General features: G+C 41.1%; 2 protein-coding genes across 4 annotated transcripts in view; both read left to right on the top strand.

The window, feature by feature from the left end:
- LOC117352133 overlaps nucleotides 1-14,281 on the top strand; it is a 1,164,809-nt gene that overhangs the window by 615,259 nt on the left and 535,269 nt on the right. The window lies entirely within an intron of this gene.
- Nucleotides 1-14,281, top strand: part of MUC2 (mucin 2, oligomeric mucus/gel-forming) — a 186,906-nt gene that overhangs the window by 156,991 nt on the left and 15,634 nt on the right. For all 3 annotated transcript variants that reach the window (XM_033928255.1, XM_033928256.1, XM_033928257.1), the window contains 7 exons: nucleotides 2,216-2,285; nucleotides 4,922-5,034; nucleotides 7,286-7,317; nucleotides 9,200-9,377; nucleotides 10,726-10,830; nucleotides 12,491-12,531; nucleotides 14,129-14,248. In XM_033928255.1, the coding sequence (XP_033784146.1) occupies nucleotides 2,216-2,285; nucleotides 4,922-5,034; nucleotides 7,286-7,317; nucleotides 9,200-9,377; nucleotides 10,726-10,830; nucleotides 12,491-12,531; nucleotides 14,129-14,248 (659 nt within the window). The remainder of the gene's footprint in view (nucleotides 1-2,215; nucleotides 2,286-4,921; nucleotides 5,035-7,285; nucleotides 7,318-9,199; nucleotides 9,378-10,725; nucleotides 10,831-12,490; nucleotides 12,532-14,128; nucleotides 14,249-14,281) is intronic.

The raw sequence follows: 14,281 nt of genomic DNA, 5'->3' as shown, positions 1-14,281 counted from the left end.
AACACAGGAGATGCAAACTGAAGACGCATGGCTTGTAGAGTTTATTTATGTATTTACTCCCCCCACCTTTTTTTCCAAAAGCGTAATGTGGTTTTTAGCACCAGCCACGGCGATAACGGCGCCGATGCTCATAGAATTCCTATGAGCATAGGAGCTGTTACCACCGTGGCTGGTGCTAAAAACCACACTATGCTTTTGTAAAAGGGGGGGTTAATTAATTTTCTATCCTGTTGTCCCCGAAGAGCTGAGAACAGGTTACAAGTTAAAATACTGTATATAATATACAGTACTCCCCGGAAATTCTTGGGGGTTCCGTTCCAGTTACACCCACAAATTTTGAAAAACCGCGAATGCAGTTTAGGAGCTGATCAAAGGCAGGAGAGGGCAGCTGGGGGGCCGGCGGGTGCTGAAAATCATTTGTGGTTTTTTCTGACCGCCTCTTCCTGGTACTAAAGTCAGGCTACACCAATCAGGAGCTGCTTTGACACGCCAGATAGCGTGTCAAAGCAGCTCTTGATTGGTGTAACCATGACTTTAGTGCCAGGAAGAGGCAGTCAGAAAATACTGCGAATTACTGAGCCCACGATTCACAAACTGCGAATTCGTGGGGGTTTATTGCACAGTTAACAGGTTACAATTTACCATAGCCAAGGTACAAATTTGTCGATATAAGTTTTTATCTTAACTCAACACATACTAGGGGTCTAATACCAATATCCTTAATATACAGTTTCCAGGTTAAATTTGCCATAGTTACAATACAAGTTTTTATCCTAATGCGATATATAGAAGATAGTAAGAACTGTATAATACCATTAAATATTTATTTTATTTATTTAAAATCTTGTAGCTCAAATAAATGTAGGCAGGTTCTAAAATATACACATATTTAATAACAAATAAAAACATATAATCACATAAAAAACAACATCACCAAAGTTAGTGACAGCATTAAGATATACAGCTGCATGTCACAATCGATTTATGCCACTATATAGCAATATGTAGCATGCATCAGACAGTCAAATGAGTTATATAGAACGCTACTGTAGAAATACATATTGTGGTGAATGCTGCAAGTACACCATAGTGAGTTTTCAGTTGCTCAGTATCTGCATAAATATATGTGAATAAGTTATTTATTTAATTTATTTATTTATTTAAACATATATATATTCCACATATCCTGCAATTCTTTGCAGAGTACAAAAAAAACATCCACAGAGTAAAAGATACAAATAACAAATCACAACAGTAACCTACTAATCATGTTACATAAAACAATAAATGAAAACAAAAAAACCCCTAAAACCTATCTCGCCCTGCTCTTGCTAGACAGAGAAAAAACTTATATCTTCATGCAGCTATTCAGAAAGATATCCAAATATACCTAAGCTTCTCAATATAGGCAAAGATACAGTATATGAAAAAGTTAGCCTTTGATATTTAGACTCCCTGTTTCTGATTTCACATTTACAGTATATGAATAAATTACTGTATATAGAGTGGCCAAATATTGTCACTCTCCAGATAACTTTTAGTCCCACCCCATGAATATTCTGGTCCATTTCATATTTTGGCTGCATATTGACGTACAGAGGCAAAATTTATCTGTCAGCTTGACATTTTCAAACTCAAGCACTAGTGCAGCCATTTCCCAATACTTATTGCATATCAACTAAATTGTGTCACATCAGGAAGAAACTAGTATTTTCATGGGGAGCAATGATTTCTGGGTTGAGCTGAATCATATTGAACTCCTTTTATAAAGCTCTACTACCATGGGCTTCTATGCATTCTGTGCGCAGCTAATCAGTAACTTAAAAACATAGAAACATGATGGCAGTTAAAGGCCAAATGGCCCATCCAGTCTGCCCCTCGGCAGCATCCACTAACTCCTCCTCTCCCTATTGGCTGAGGCTCTTAACATTTGCATCTCCTCTTCCTTTAGGCTAAGGCTCTTTACACCTGCATTGTGATGTCATAGGGCTTTATGGTTATAGAAACAGAGAAACATGATAGCAGTTAAAGGCCAAATGGCCCATCCAGTCTGCCCACCCTCAGTTACCAGTTTTGTAAAAGAAGCCCTTTATCATCCCACAAATCTGGCTGCTATTACTCTTTCCATCTTCTCGGTTTCACTGTTTGCATTTGCAAGCACAGGCCTTTAAAAGTTATGGTGCCTTTACATTTATTGGGTTTTGCTGTCCTTTAGAAATTTCCTGTGCATCACACAAAGTCTACAAACCTTGCGGTCCTGCTGAAGAGCTGACATGCAAAGAGAGGTAAGCAGATGATTCTTTGAATGTGAGGCAGCTTTTCTGTAGTCTGCTATTCCCACCATGAGAAGTCTAATTGAATCACAGTGCTGTTGTGCTGACTCCTTGCAGACATCACACGGATACATCTTAGGGATAATTTTATAAAGTCAGTTTCTCAAGTATGTGGCGATACGCACACGCAAATAGCCTGTTATAAAGTTCCAACTGGTATATAAGTATGTTCAGTGACATGATGGTGTGCATTTTGTCGCTAGGCATGGTGGAGGTTGGGTAGAATGTAGACAGAGTTCACAAGTATATGTGTGGCATATGAAATGGGCTAATTTACATGCATACTTATATAATCCAGGTGTGAACATTTACACCTGCTCAGAAGCATAGCTAAGTGTACATAGAAGCATTTACACACGTATAATCACATATCTGTGTAAATGCAAGCTGTTTATTTACGCCAAGTAGAGATTTCAAAGGGTAGGATTAAGAGGTTCATTGAGTAAGTCTCTCTTATCTGTACCCTTCTCCTCACTGCCAACTCCAGATTCCATCCCTTCTCTCTTGCTGCACTATATATCTGAAATAGACTTTTTGAGTCACTATGTATTCTAATCTAGGATAAAAGCCCACTTTTTTGAAGCTGCTTTTAACTCCTAACCCCTCACTTGTAAAGTGCCCGTGTCTGTTGTAATCCCTAATCCCTTATTTTCCTGTTTGCTTGTTTTGATTAGATTGTAAACTCTGTCGAGCAGGGATCATCTCTTATGCATTTAATATACTGCATTGTGTACATAGAAACATAGAAATATGATGGCAGATAAAGGCCGAATGGCCTATCCAGTCTGCCCATCCACAGCACTATAAAAATGATAAATAGTAGCCGTAAAATTTATAGTAACATAGTAAATGACTTCAGATAAAGTCCTGTGTGGTCCATCCTGCCTGCTCAACAGTCACATTCATTATCAGGGCAATGTTGGACCAACAATCCAGTATATTATTACATTTTAGTTGCTAAGTTCTGCTATAAAGTGTCTTCCCCTCCCCTGAGATATGCAAGACCTTGCACCTGATCCATCCTTGCCATTTTCAGGGTTCAGTCCTTAAAAAACTCTGCCCTTCACTGGCCCTTCTTCCCAGCTACCATCAAAACCTACTCTAGCCCCTCTTGATCCCTTTTCCCACCTAAAGGAAGTCTGGCTGGCATTTTCTAAACTGCCCCAATGCTAGAGCTGTCATCAAAGCTACTTACACTTGGAAGCTGCAAAATCACCACCACCTCCACATAGAAGCTTCCGGGGTCATATCATTCATTTTTATAAAAAGAGCTGCTCCTGCTATACATTCCAACAAATACATGCAAGTATGTTCAAAAAGGCTGGATGTTTCTTTCTAAAATAACGCTCAAATAGCATTTACGTGTCTTTTAAAGTAAGCATTCTGTTATAATATTACAGTATATCTATAACATCAGCACCTCTAACGCTTGGGTTCAGAGAGATGTTCTTTTTTAAATAAGATTATATGTTTATTTTAGAAGCGCTATTCATGGCTTCCCCTCTCCTGTTCTGTGCTCTGCTTTTCTCTCCTGCTGCTGTCCCCGTCCCTTCCCTGTGGGGACAGGTCTAGTGAAGACCTGTCTACATGGAATGGCTAGCAGAGACTAGGCTACCACAGCTTCCAGAAGGAAAAGCAATCTGCAAAATATTGCTTGTTAAATAGTCATTTTTCAAACGTATAGCCAGATATGCCTGGTTTACCAAAACACTGATGGTTAATAGTGCTAAGTGATATGACCTAATGTATTTTATTTATTTTATCCCGCATATCTAAGTCTATGTGGGTTAGAAAATGACAGAATAACACAGACTCTGACAATCCAAAACTGACACAGATCACTCGTATTATCATCCTTACCAATTCTTAAATAAAGTAAAAACAAATTCTTACCTTTCTAAAATAAATATTGATATAACAATGATAAGGTTTTGAAAAGCTTTCTGAAGAAAATATGGCTTCAACTATTTATAAAAAGTGAAAAGGAAGAAATCTGACAAACAGCATCAGGGAGGGCATTCCGTAATTGAGGACCCACACACTAAATACTACTACAATTATTTCTATAGTGCTACCAGACGCACGCAGTGCTGCACAGAGTCACAAAGAAGATGAAAACAGTCCCTGCTCAAAAGAGCTTACAATCTAAACAGCCAAGACAGACAAACAGGATGTCATGAATACAGTTAAGGGGAATGGATAATCAGTGGGCTGGGTTGGAGGGCAGAGGAGTAGGGTTAACGATTGAAAGCTATATCAAAAAGGTGGCTAAAGATCGTATATAAGGAACAACCAATTATTTCTTAGATTGAGATGAGAAGGCTCATGGCCTTCAATGTAATGTTGTACCTGAGGCATTGAATGATTAAGTGACTTGCCCAATATCCAAAGGAGCAGCAGTGGGATTCAAATGGGTTCCCCTAGATGCTAAACCCACTGCTATAACCACTAAGTTACTCCTCCACTCTTTACAGCTACTTAAGAAAAAGGACCCACAATTTTCAAAGAAAAGTGCCATACAGACCATGATAGATAGACTAATGTGCAGGCTGAATCAATAGAACAACCTCTCGTGTTTCTTTTCTCAGTTCTGAGAGTTCAGATGTCAAACTCAATAACGTCCATATGGTGGAGGGTTGCTTCTGCCCTGATGGAACTATACCTTTTGGCTCTGGAATCGATGTTTGTGTGCAGATATGTGGTGAGTTTTATTATATTATTTAAATATCCAAGTGTTTAATTCTTAGTATTTAAAGAGTTTTAGTTTTTTAAATACTTTAGTGTTATACTTAGTAGCATGTGGGGGAGAAGAGGACATGTTAGGGGTAGGGCTGCATTTTGATTAAAATGTTTAATCACAATTAGTTGCATAATTATAGCCAGCAGTCCATGAGGGGAGCATAGATTTCTTCTCCCTCCTCCCCACATTAGGTATCATACCTTTGCTGGTGGAGATGCCGAAACCCTATGGTTGAAGAAATTCACTGCCATAGCTGCATTCTTGTCTCCAGCTGCCAATGCAGGTATTCACCAAGAATGCTCAGTTCATGAACAAACTGAGGATGCTTAGGGAGTGCAAGTGTCAGTGCCTAGAAGCATACTGCTGACTTCATTGATCCTGAAGCAGTATGAGAAGGAAGGGGGTAACTTGGGCAGCAGATTTCTTCAATGACCCCACCAGCCATTGAAAAGGTTTTGCAGTTTTGGAGGGTCCCTGAGCACAAAGGAATGGGCCAGGCTTCCAAGCCCCCCTTATCTTCCTATCTCCCATCCCCAGTTCCAACTCTTCCCCACCCCCTCTCTACCTACTTACCCACTCCCAGGTTCCAACTCTCTCTCTCTCTCTCTCTTCCCCCCAGCCCCAGGTCCAACTTTCTCTCTTATCTCCCTCCACACCAGCCCCCAGGTCCATCTCTCTCTCTCCATATCTCCCTCTCCTCAGCCCCCAGAGCCATCTCTCTCCCTGTCTCTCTTTTCTCCAGCCCCCAGGTCCAACTCATTCCCAGTCTCCTTCATCTCCATCCCTCACATCTGGCTCTCTCCCTATCTCCCTTCCCTCTAGCCCCCAGCCCCCAGATCCATCTCTTTCCTTATCAGCCTTCCCCCTAGCTCCAATTCTCTCCTTCCCATTTCCCCCCCCCCCATGTGGCTGCTTTCCCTTTTCCTACCCTTCCTTTTCCCCCCTCCCCCCCATACCCAGGACCCAACATGTCTGCCATCCCTTCCCATTCCTCTCCAGGCCTTAACGCAACTGCTTACCTCTCCCTTCTCTTCCTTCTGGACCCACCACTTCTTGGCCTACCTTTAAATGCAGTTTTTGGCCCTACAGAAGGGCTGCTTGAGGCCTTTTCCAGACCTTTCCCTCTAACCTGGAGCCCCTTTTGATGCAACTTCCTGTTTTCAGAAGGAGCATCGGGTCAGAGGAAAAGGCCCAGTGCAGGCCACAGGCAGCCCTTCTATAGGGCATTTAAAGATAGGTCGAGCAGCATTGGATCCAGGGACAAGGGAAGGGAGAAGTGAGCAGTTGCTGGATTGACAGACTGAACAAACATGTATGGGTGAGTCAGATGCATGCAATTATTAACCACAATTAATGTGCAGCCTTAGTTAGGATACCTCACATGTGTCTACATACTTTGTTTGTATACTGTATGCCTTTGTTTTAATTTTTGTACTCCCCCTTTTTTTATTATTGTATATCGCCTAGAATTTAGGGTAGGCGATTAATCGAATTTTAAATAAAACTTGAGGTCACCCATCATGATCTTTAAACTTAACTATAACATAACTTTATTCTTCTATACTGCCAACAATCAAACGACTTCTAGGCGGTTTACACAGAAGAGAAACTGGACAATCAGCGAAGTACAAGAACATAAGAATTGCCACTGCTGAGTCAGACCAGTGGTCCATCATGCCCAGCAGTCCGCTCAGGCGGCGGCCCTCTGGTCTAAGACCAGCACCCTAACTGAGACTAGCCCTACCAGTGCACGTTCTTGTTCAGCAGAAACTTGTCTAACTTTGTCTTGAATCCTTGGAGGGTGTTTCCCCTATAACAGCCTCTGGAAGAGCATTCCAGCTTTCTACCACTCTCTGGGTGAAGAAGAACTTCCTTAAGTTTGTACGGAATCTATCCCCTTTCAACTTTAGAGAGTGCCCTCTTGTTAACAATAAAACTTCAGTTAAGAAATGAATTTATCAAATAGTACAGTCTTAATCCCTTTTCGAAATGCGCTGTAAGGTTGCATGGTTCCGCTAATATAATTGCCCAACCAGGACTGTTGTTTACTTGCTTGGTATGCTAGCATCCTATCCAAAAAAGACCTGTATCTACAGCCAGTGATCCTAGGATAGGTAAATAAATTGCAAAAGTCATCTGTCATTTTGAAATGTAGCACAGCAATGCAGCTTTTGTCTTCAGTATGGGAATAACATGGCTTTGTGTTTTTCAGGTTGTGTTGGACCAGATAACATACCAAGAAAGGTAGGATCTCTAACTGTACTTTTGATCATTTATACTCAGAATTTCACTAAATTTAGAACATAAGAAGTGGGTGCAACAGAAGCATAATTTGAGTGGGGAAAATGGTCCTTAGCAGATTCTCAGCATGTCTGCAGTAATTTTATAAAGGGGTACTTAGTTTAGGTTATTGTCATTTCTAGCCCGCCTGTATCCAAGGTGGATTACAAAATATACATACCCAATAAACAATTAAAATACACACACAACAATTAACAAAACTACTTACCTATAAACCCAATATACTTAATGGCTAGACTTGCTTTATGCAGTATAAAATAGGTTTCATTTATATGCAGATATTGCAGCATACATGCATAAATTACCTCATAAAATCCTAGCCCATACAAAAGTACATGTCTTGAAATGATTGGCATATACTTTATTGATGGGCATGTGAACAGGTGGAGTTTGGGTGAAGAATGAAATTACATGCACAGATCATAAAACATTGTCATCTGCTCAAGAGCTTTACAAATATCAGTAGGGACATTTAGCCCTGTCAAAGCACTAATTTTATTGTATGCAGATAAAAAGTCAGGCAAAGTGTGAGATCACAACAATTAAATTATGTGAAAATTCTTTTTAAGCAAATAGGGGAGGGGGACATATTTTTTCACTAAAAGAATAGAGAAGCTCTGGAACTCGTTGCCAGAGGATGTGGTAACAGTAGTTAGTGTAGCTGGGTTAAAAAAAAATCTAGAGAAGTTCCTGGAAGAAAAATCCATAGCATGCTATTGAGACAGTCATGGGGGAAGCCACTGCTTGCCCTAGATCAGAAGCATGGAATGTTGTTGCTATTTGGATTTCTGCCAGGTACTTGTAACCTGGATTGGTCACTGTGGAAACAGGATATGGTGCTATATGGTCTGACCCAGTATAGCTATATAGGCATGCGTTATACTATTCATGCTAGTATTGCATAAAGAGACGTAGATTCCTATTTTTCTATATAAAGCATCACCACAGATTCTATAAATGGTAAGCACTGCTTGGTAAACATAGTAAATGACGGCAGATAAAGACCCGAATGGTCCATCCAGTCTGCCCAACCCTACATGCTCCATAAAAACCAATCATTATTTTAAAATTGTCCTTGTTCTTAGATATTTCGGGGCCAGAGACCCAGAGCCTTGCCCGGTAGTGTGCTTAGGTTCTATCTACTGGAGTTTCCATCAAAGCTGACCCCAACCCATCTTAACCATTTCAGCCATCAAAGCCCTCCCCAGCCTGTCCTCAACTGAATGTCCACATAAGGGACACATACCATACTAGACTGCCCAGAACCAACCCTAGTTCCTTCAATGTATACCCATTATTTTCTGATTAGAGATCCTCTGTGTTCGTCCTACGCTCGTTTGCGCCTAGGCATGCTAGAGGTAAGCACCAGTATATTAGGACAGGTTAATGTTACTTAGCCTAATTTGGACTCCTGGCAATGCTTATTTTCCGCCCCCTAACCACACCTATTTTTCAGGTAGGTGTCATTAGGCGTTGGAAGGCACCTTCACTTAGGCGTCCTAAGCATCCTCGATTAGGGCATCTAGCAGTGTCTAATGTAGACGTCCTAAACAGAATCTGGCCCCCTTTTCTATCTTATCCTGGTGGTTAGACGCCGACATTAGACTCTTAAATCTAGGCAAATGAAAGGCAGGCCTAAATTTAGTGAATTTTTAACAGAAAGCCTAAACTCCTATATTTGACTAGAAATAGAAGACAAATCAGTTCTATATTTATTAAACTCAGTAATATCTGTCCTGTCAGATGTTACGTATGTTTCATTACAGGAAGCAGTTTGGATTTTATGTTATTTCAACAGGAATCGCTGTTTGTTTTTTGCTAATAGTTTGGAGAGCAGTTTCTGTTGAACTGTCAGGACTGCATCTGTCTAGAAGGAGGAAGTGGGATCATCTGTGGGCCCCACCAATGTAAAACACCAGTTGAGATCGCTTGTGATGAGGAAGGTTTCGAGGCTCTCACCGAGACCAGCCCCACTGACAGCTGCTGTGAAGAAATCATATGCAGTAAGTTCAGGCTCCAGTTCTTAGCACTGTGCACGCAGGATGCACCAGCTCACTATTTTCACAGGGTAACTCAAGTCACAATTTGTAGTTCACAAACGTCCTCACCTCACAGATCACCTACCAACCACACTTATACTTTCTGTGGCATGTTACTGATACAGGAAACAGATAACTTGTCACACAAAGCTATGAAAAAGACAGACTATGCATGTGTGTGTATTTATTGATAGAGAGAGCTACCTAAGTTGATGACCAAAGATAAAGGCTGTCCGGCCAATATTCAGAATCTTTTAACCAGTTGTAAATGGCCACCAACCAGTTATATCACTTGTTCTTGTGATTTACCTGTTTTTCAATGCCATCTATAGAATCCGTCCCTAAATGTTTACTATACTAGCATACAGAGACATGCCAAAAATGTGCCCAAACACTATTATGTAAATATACCCATATCCTCCATAGTGCATATTTTACAGGTAGACACATTGGCAGCATCTGGGCAGAGGGTGGATGGGACCCCAGTCCCACCCACTGCTGTTTGCTCCTCCTGCCCGACGCGATTTTGAGGAAGCTTTTCAAAACCCAGACAAAGTGCTGGGTTTGAAAAGCCATCCGGACTCCCGGACATGTTCTCGAAAAGGAAGACATGTCCAGGGAAATCCATCCTTTCCTGCATCAATTTTTTTTTTTTTAGATAATAAGTATAGAATTTGGTCTGTATGCATAGCTTTCCTCCCCTGACCTCATTGTACCCCCCGGGACACCTGTTCTTATAATGCAGCTAATAGGAGCCCTGCATGTACTTATAGCCAAATGGAAGAGAGCGGTTTTCAGCCAACATCATTGTTATCTGTGAATACCCTAGCTAGGACCAGTGAATCTATGTTGATAATTGTTTTCCTCTTCAGTGTATTACAGTTTAATAAGAACATAAGAATAGCCTTACTGGGCCAGACCAAAGGTCCATCAAGCTCAGTAGCCCATTCTGACGATGGCCAATCCAGGTCACTAGTAAACTGGCCAAAACCCAAACAGAGATCATCAAAAAGTTTCCGCACTTTTATTTTTGTTAACAATGTTTATTTAATATCTCAAAAGCAAATTACATCACTTTTTCACATTATCCCCCTTTTTTGGTGATACATTTTTCCCAGCGTCCTACTGACACGCCCTCTTACCACTTCTCCTGCCCTAACCATTTCCTGCAGAAACCTTTTGAAGAACCCTCATTGGTTATGGATTCAGAAACCAATACAGAGTTTAAGACAAGATACATAGAGCTTTGAGGCTCCAAACTTCCATGACTCTCTCTTGTTAAATTTCCCTTTCCTTTCTCTCTTCTTGGTAGAATGCAATTCCAGCCTCTGCACAAGCGAGTCCCCTAAATGTGGTCTGGGAGAAGAGATGGTTGCTGGTATTCCTGATGGCAAATGTTGCCCAGTCTACGAGTGTGGTAAGTCCCTCTTATTGTGTGAGGTGCCTTAGAACTTATGCCTCACTGTAAGAATGGCTAGGTGATGACTGGTTAATGCACTCAGAGGAATGCTGTGAGAGGGTAATGAGGCTATCTGGGTAAAGCAGGGTTATAAAAAGAATACAGTGTGCTAGAGCAGTAGTAACTGGATGAGGGGGCTATGGGATTATATGCCAAACTGTGAACGATTTTCACAAAAGGCGCTGTGGTTCATATGGCAGAATGCTATCCATCAAATGTTTTGATGTCTTATTGTGTATACAAAGATACACGATGACCAGTAATTTATAAAGGATTCGATGTACTTCTGGCACCCTTTATATAATGTTCATAGCAGTGCCCTCTAAGGTGTCCCACTGTTCTGCTGGCCAGTCCATTACAATGCTGGCCCCTTCCAAATCCAAATGGTCTGGATTTGGACCTTTTGAGCAGACATTTTTGTGGTTGAAAATGTCAAAGAAAAGTTAGGCATACTAAGAATGGACACCCTGTTGCTGTAGGCGGGGCCACATAGACATCTCAGCAGAGCAGTACCGCACCCTAGGGGGCACTGTAGTGAATTTCACATAGAAAGTCCCAGGTACACATCTCACCATAACTCCCTATCATGTATGGTGAGCCCTCCAAAACCCACTTGCACACCACACCAGGATTCCTTATATGGGATTTAGGTGGATTTTGGAAGGCTCACTGATTCCACCATAAGTGTAGTTGTTAGAGTGGAGACTAGCCATAACATTTGTTGTACAAGCAGGTATGTACTGTTTCATTCGCATCTTTGGGGGTGGGAGGGGGGGTCAGTGACCACTGAGGGAGTGTGGTGGGACATCCCTCCAGTGGTCATCTAATCAGGTTGGGCACTTATTCATTATTAAAACAGGTCTAGCCCAAATGTCTAACTTGTGACCTGGACATAAGAACATAAGAATTGCCGCTGCTGGGTTAGACCAGTGGTCCATTATGCCCAGCAGTCCGCTCCCGCGGCGGCCCTTAGGTCAAAGACCAGTGCCCTGAGTCTAGCCTTACCTGCGTACGTTCTGGCTCAGCAGAAACTTGTGTAACTTTGTCTTGAATCCCTGGAGCATGTTTTCCCCTATAACAGCCTCCGGAAGATCGTTCCAGTTTTCTACCACTCTCTGGATGAAGAAGAACTTCCTTACGTTTGTACAGAATCTATCCCCTTTTAACTTTAGCGAGTGCCCTCTTGTTCTCTTGATTATGGCAAAAAGAAAGTCTAAGTCATAATCCCACCCTAGTCCTACCCACACCATATCTCTAACATGCCCCCTTGAGATTTAGATAAACTAGAATATAGTTTTAAAAATGATGAATAAGAAGGGTTTGGGGAGAAAAATGTTTGTCTGCCTCTTTATGCCACTTTTTGGATGTTTTTCTTTTTTGAAAATGAGCCCCGATATCTCTAGGTGTAGTAATTTTCTTTGGCTATCTAAGAAGCCAAATATCTTGCAAACATTTGTTACCCAGCAAATTATCCTGTAGATAAGCACATCAATTCATATGTTTGAAAACTAAGCAAAACTGCTCCACACATATAGCATCTCTTTAACTTGTATCATATCACTATGTGGTTTAATTAGGGATAGACAACCCTAACTACCTTATTTTCTTCTTGTTACAGTCCGCAAAAATGTCTGCATCCATGGAAACGCTGAATACTTGGTAAGAAATTGTTTGAGTGAAGTTCTGATCTAAGTGCTATAGAGGGATTCATTCTATATCAGGGGTTCTTAACTAGGGATGCCCACACCGCCAAGGGTGCAGCTAAGGGAATTTCTAGAAACGTTCTAAACTGAGCGAAGACAATTATTAGGTCAGTTCTTGGTAGAACAAGTGAATTGCTCTGATTTTAGCACCATGTTAGCAGTTATCAGCTAGCAGCAAACAGTGACGTATGTCGCTGTCAGTAGTTACTAATGGATAGGTGATTTAGAAAAGTAGTGCAGGGGCTTCATTGATCAGTTAAAGAGGTATGGGCAGACCACCCTGAGTGCCTTCTCCGTGGGGGTGCCAGCGCATCTCATCCTCTCCGCCCCATACCTCTTAAAATGTTTGCCAGCACAAGCAACAGTTTCCGCCAGCCTTGCATAAAGCTGGATACAAATAAAAACCATAAACCAAAATGGAAGCAGAAATAAAAGCTTTAATATGATTCGGTTGAACTAGATGTTTAAATATAACATGTTCTATGTTAATGTACCCCTTTGTAATGTCACATCTATTATGTATGTAATGCTGTAATCTACCTAGAAACTTACCAATAAAGCGGAATATAAATCCTTTAAATAATAAAAATATATATATATTTTCAGGTCGCAATAGAACAGATACAGCCCCCATTGTCATTCTTTGATACCTGTTTCTGTTGCATCCGTATACTGTGTTCATTTTATGTTTTATTAAAACTTGTTATACAGCCTGTTCTTATGGCAGGTCCAAGCAGTTTACAATATAAGTACCATAAAAGGAAGGAACTCCATATATGACAGGACAGCTCTAAAAAGAACACACAACATACACCCCCTCAGTCATACCTACAGCTTACTACACTTAATCAAAAAGGTCTTTGTATCAATTCTGTATCTCCCAGAGATCCAATTAGAGAAACCCGTTTAGCTAATATATGTGCACTAAATCTATGTTGACGATTCTCCGAGCCCAGCAACACTCTCATTCTATAACATGGCACATTATTTGTGCGTCAAGGGCCAGGTTTTATAAATCATGATCAAAAATGGGTGTAGGAAATGAATGCCACTAAGGCCCATATTCTATAAACAGCACCTTAACTTAGGCGCCTAAGTTAAGAGGAAAACACCATTCGTTTAAAAGTTATTTTAAAAGATATTTATAGGCGTCCACTGATGCTTAAAAAACGGCACCAAGAATCGCATCTAGGTAGATGCTTTACGATGCCTAGCACACTGTAGACATAGCTAATGCCAAAAGAGTCATTAGGTGCCATAAAGCACCTCTGTAGGCATGATTCATGGCAAAGGTAGGGGCTTGACAACCCTGGCCTACATTTCCGGTGACTACCTTTGTCAGAGGCGCAGTTCTCTAAATGGCACCATCACATGATTGACTTGCAATAAGTGGCTGCCAACAACAGCGCTGTTTAGAGAATACAGGCCTAAGCACAATTCTATAAAGGCCAATTTCATCTGTGTAATTATGTGTGTTAAGCATGGGCATTATTAATGCTGCTAGCCAATGTTCCAGGCACCTCTAATGACTAAGTCTATGTTCTGTTTTACAGCCGGGTTCTCCTGTACTCTCCAATAAGTGCGAGACCTGTGTCTGTACTCATAATGCCAACAGCAGCGATGAGCCGAGAGTCACATGTGAACAGGTTCCTTGCAATGTCAAATGTTTGCCGGTAAGCAGTGCTCCCTTCAACTCCTTGGAATTA

This window comes from Geotrypetes seraphini, chromosome 19 (assembly GCF_902459505.1).
Source record: "Geotrypetes seraphini chromosome 19, aGeoSer1.1, whole genome shotgun sequence".
Lineage (NCBI taxonomy): Eukaryota > Metazoa > Chordata > Amphibia > Gymnophiona > Dermophiidae > Geotrypetes > Geotrypetes seraphini.
The sequence above is the reverse complement of the archived record's forward strand: the minus strand, read 5'-3'. Positions and strand labels throughout refer to the sequence as shown.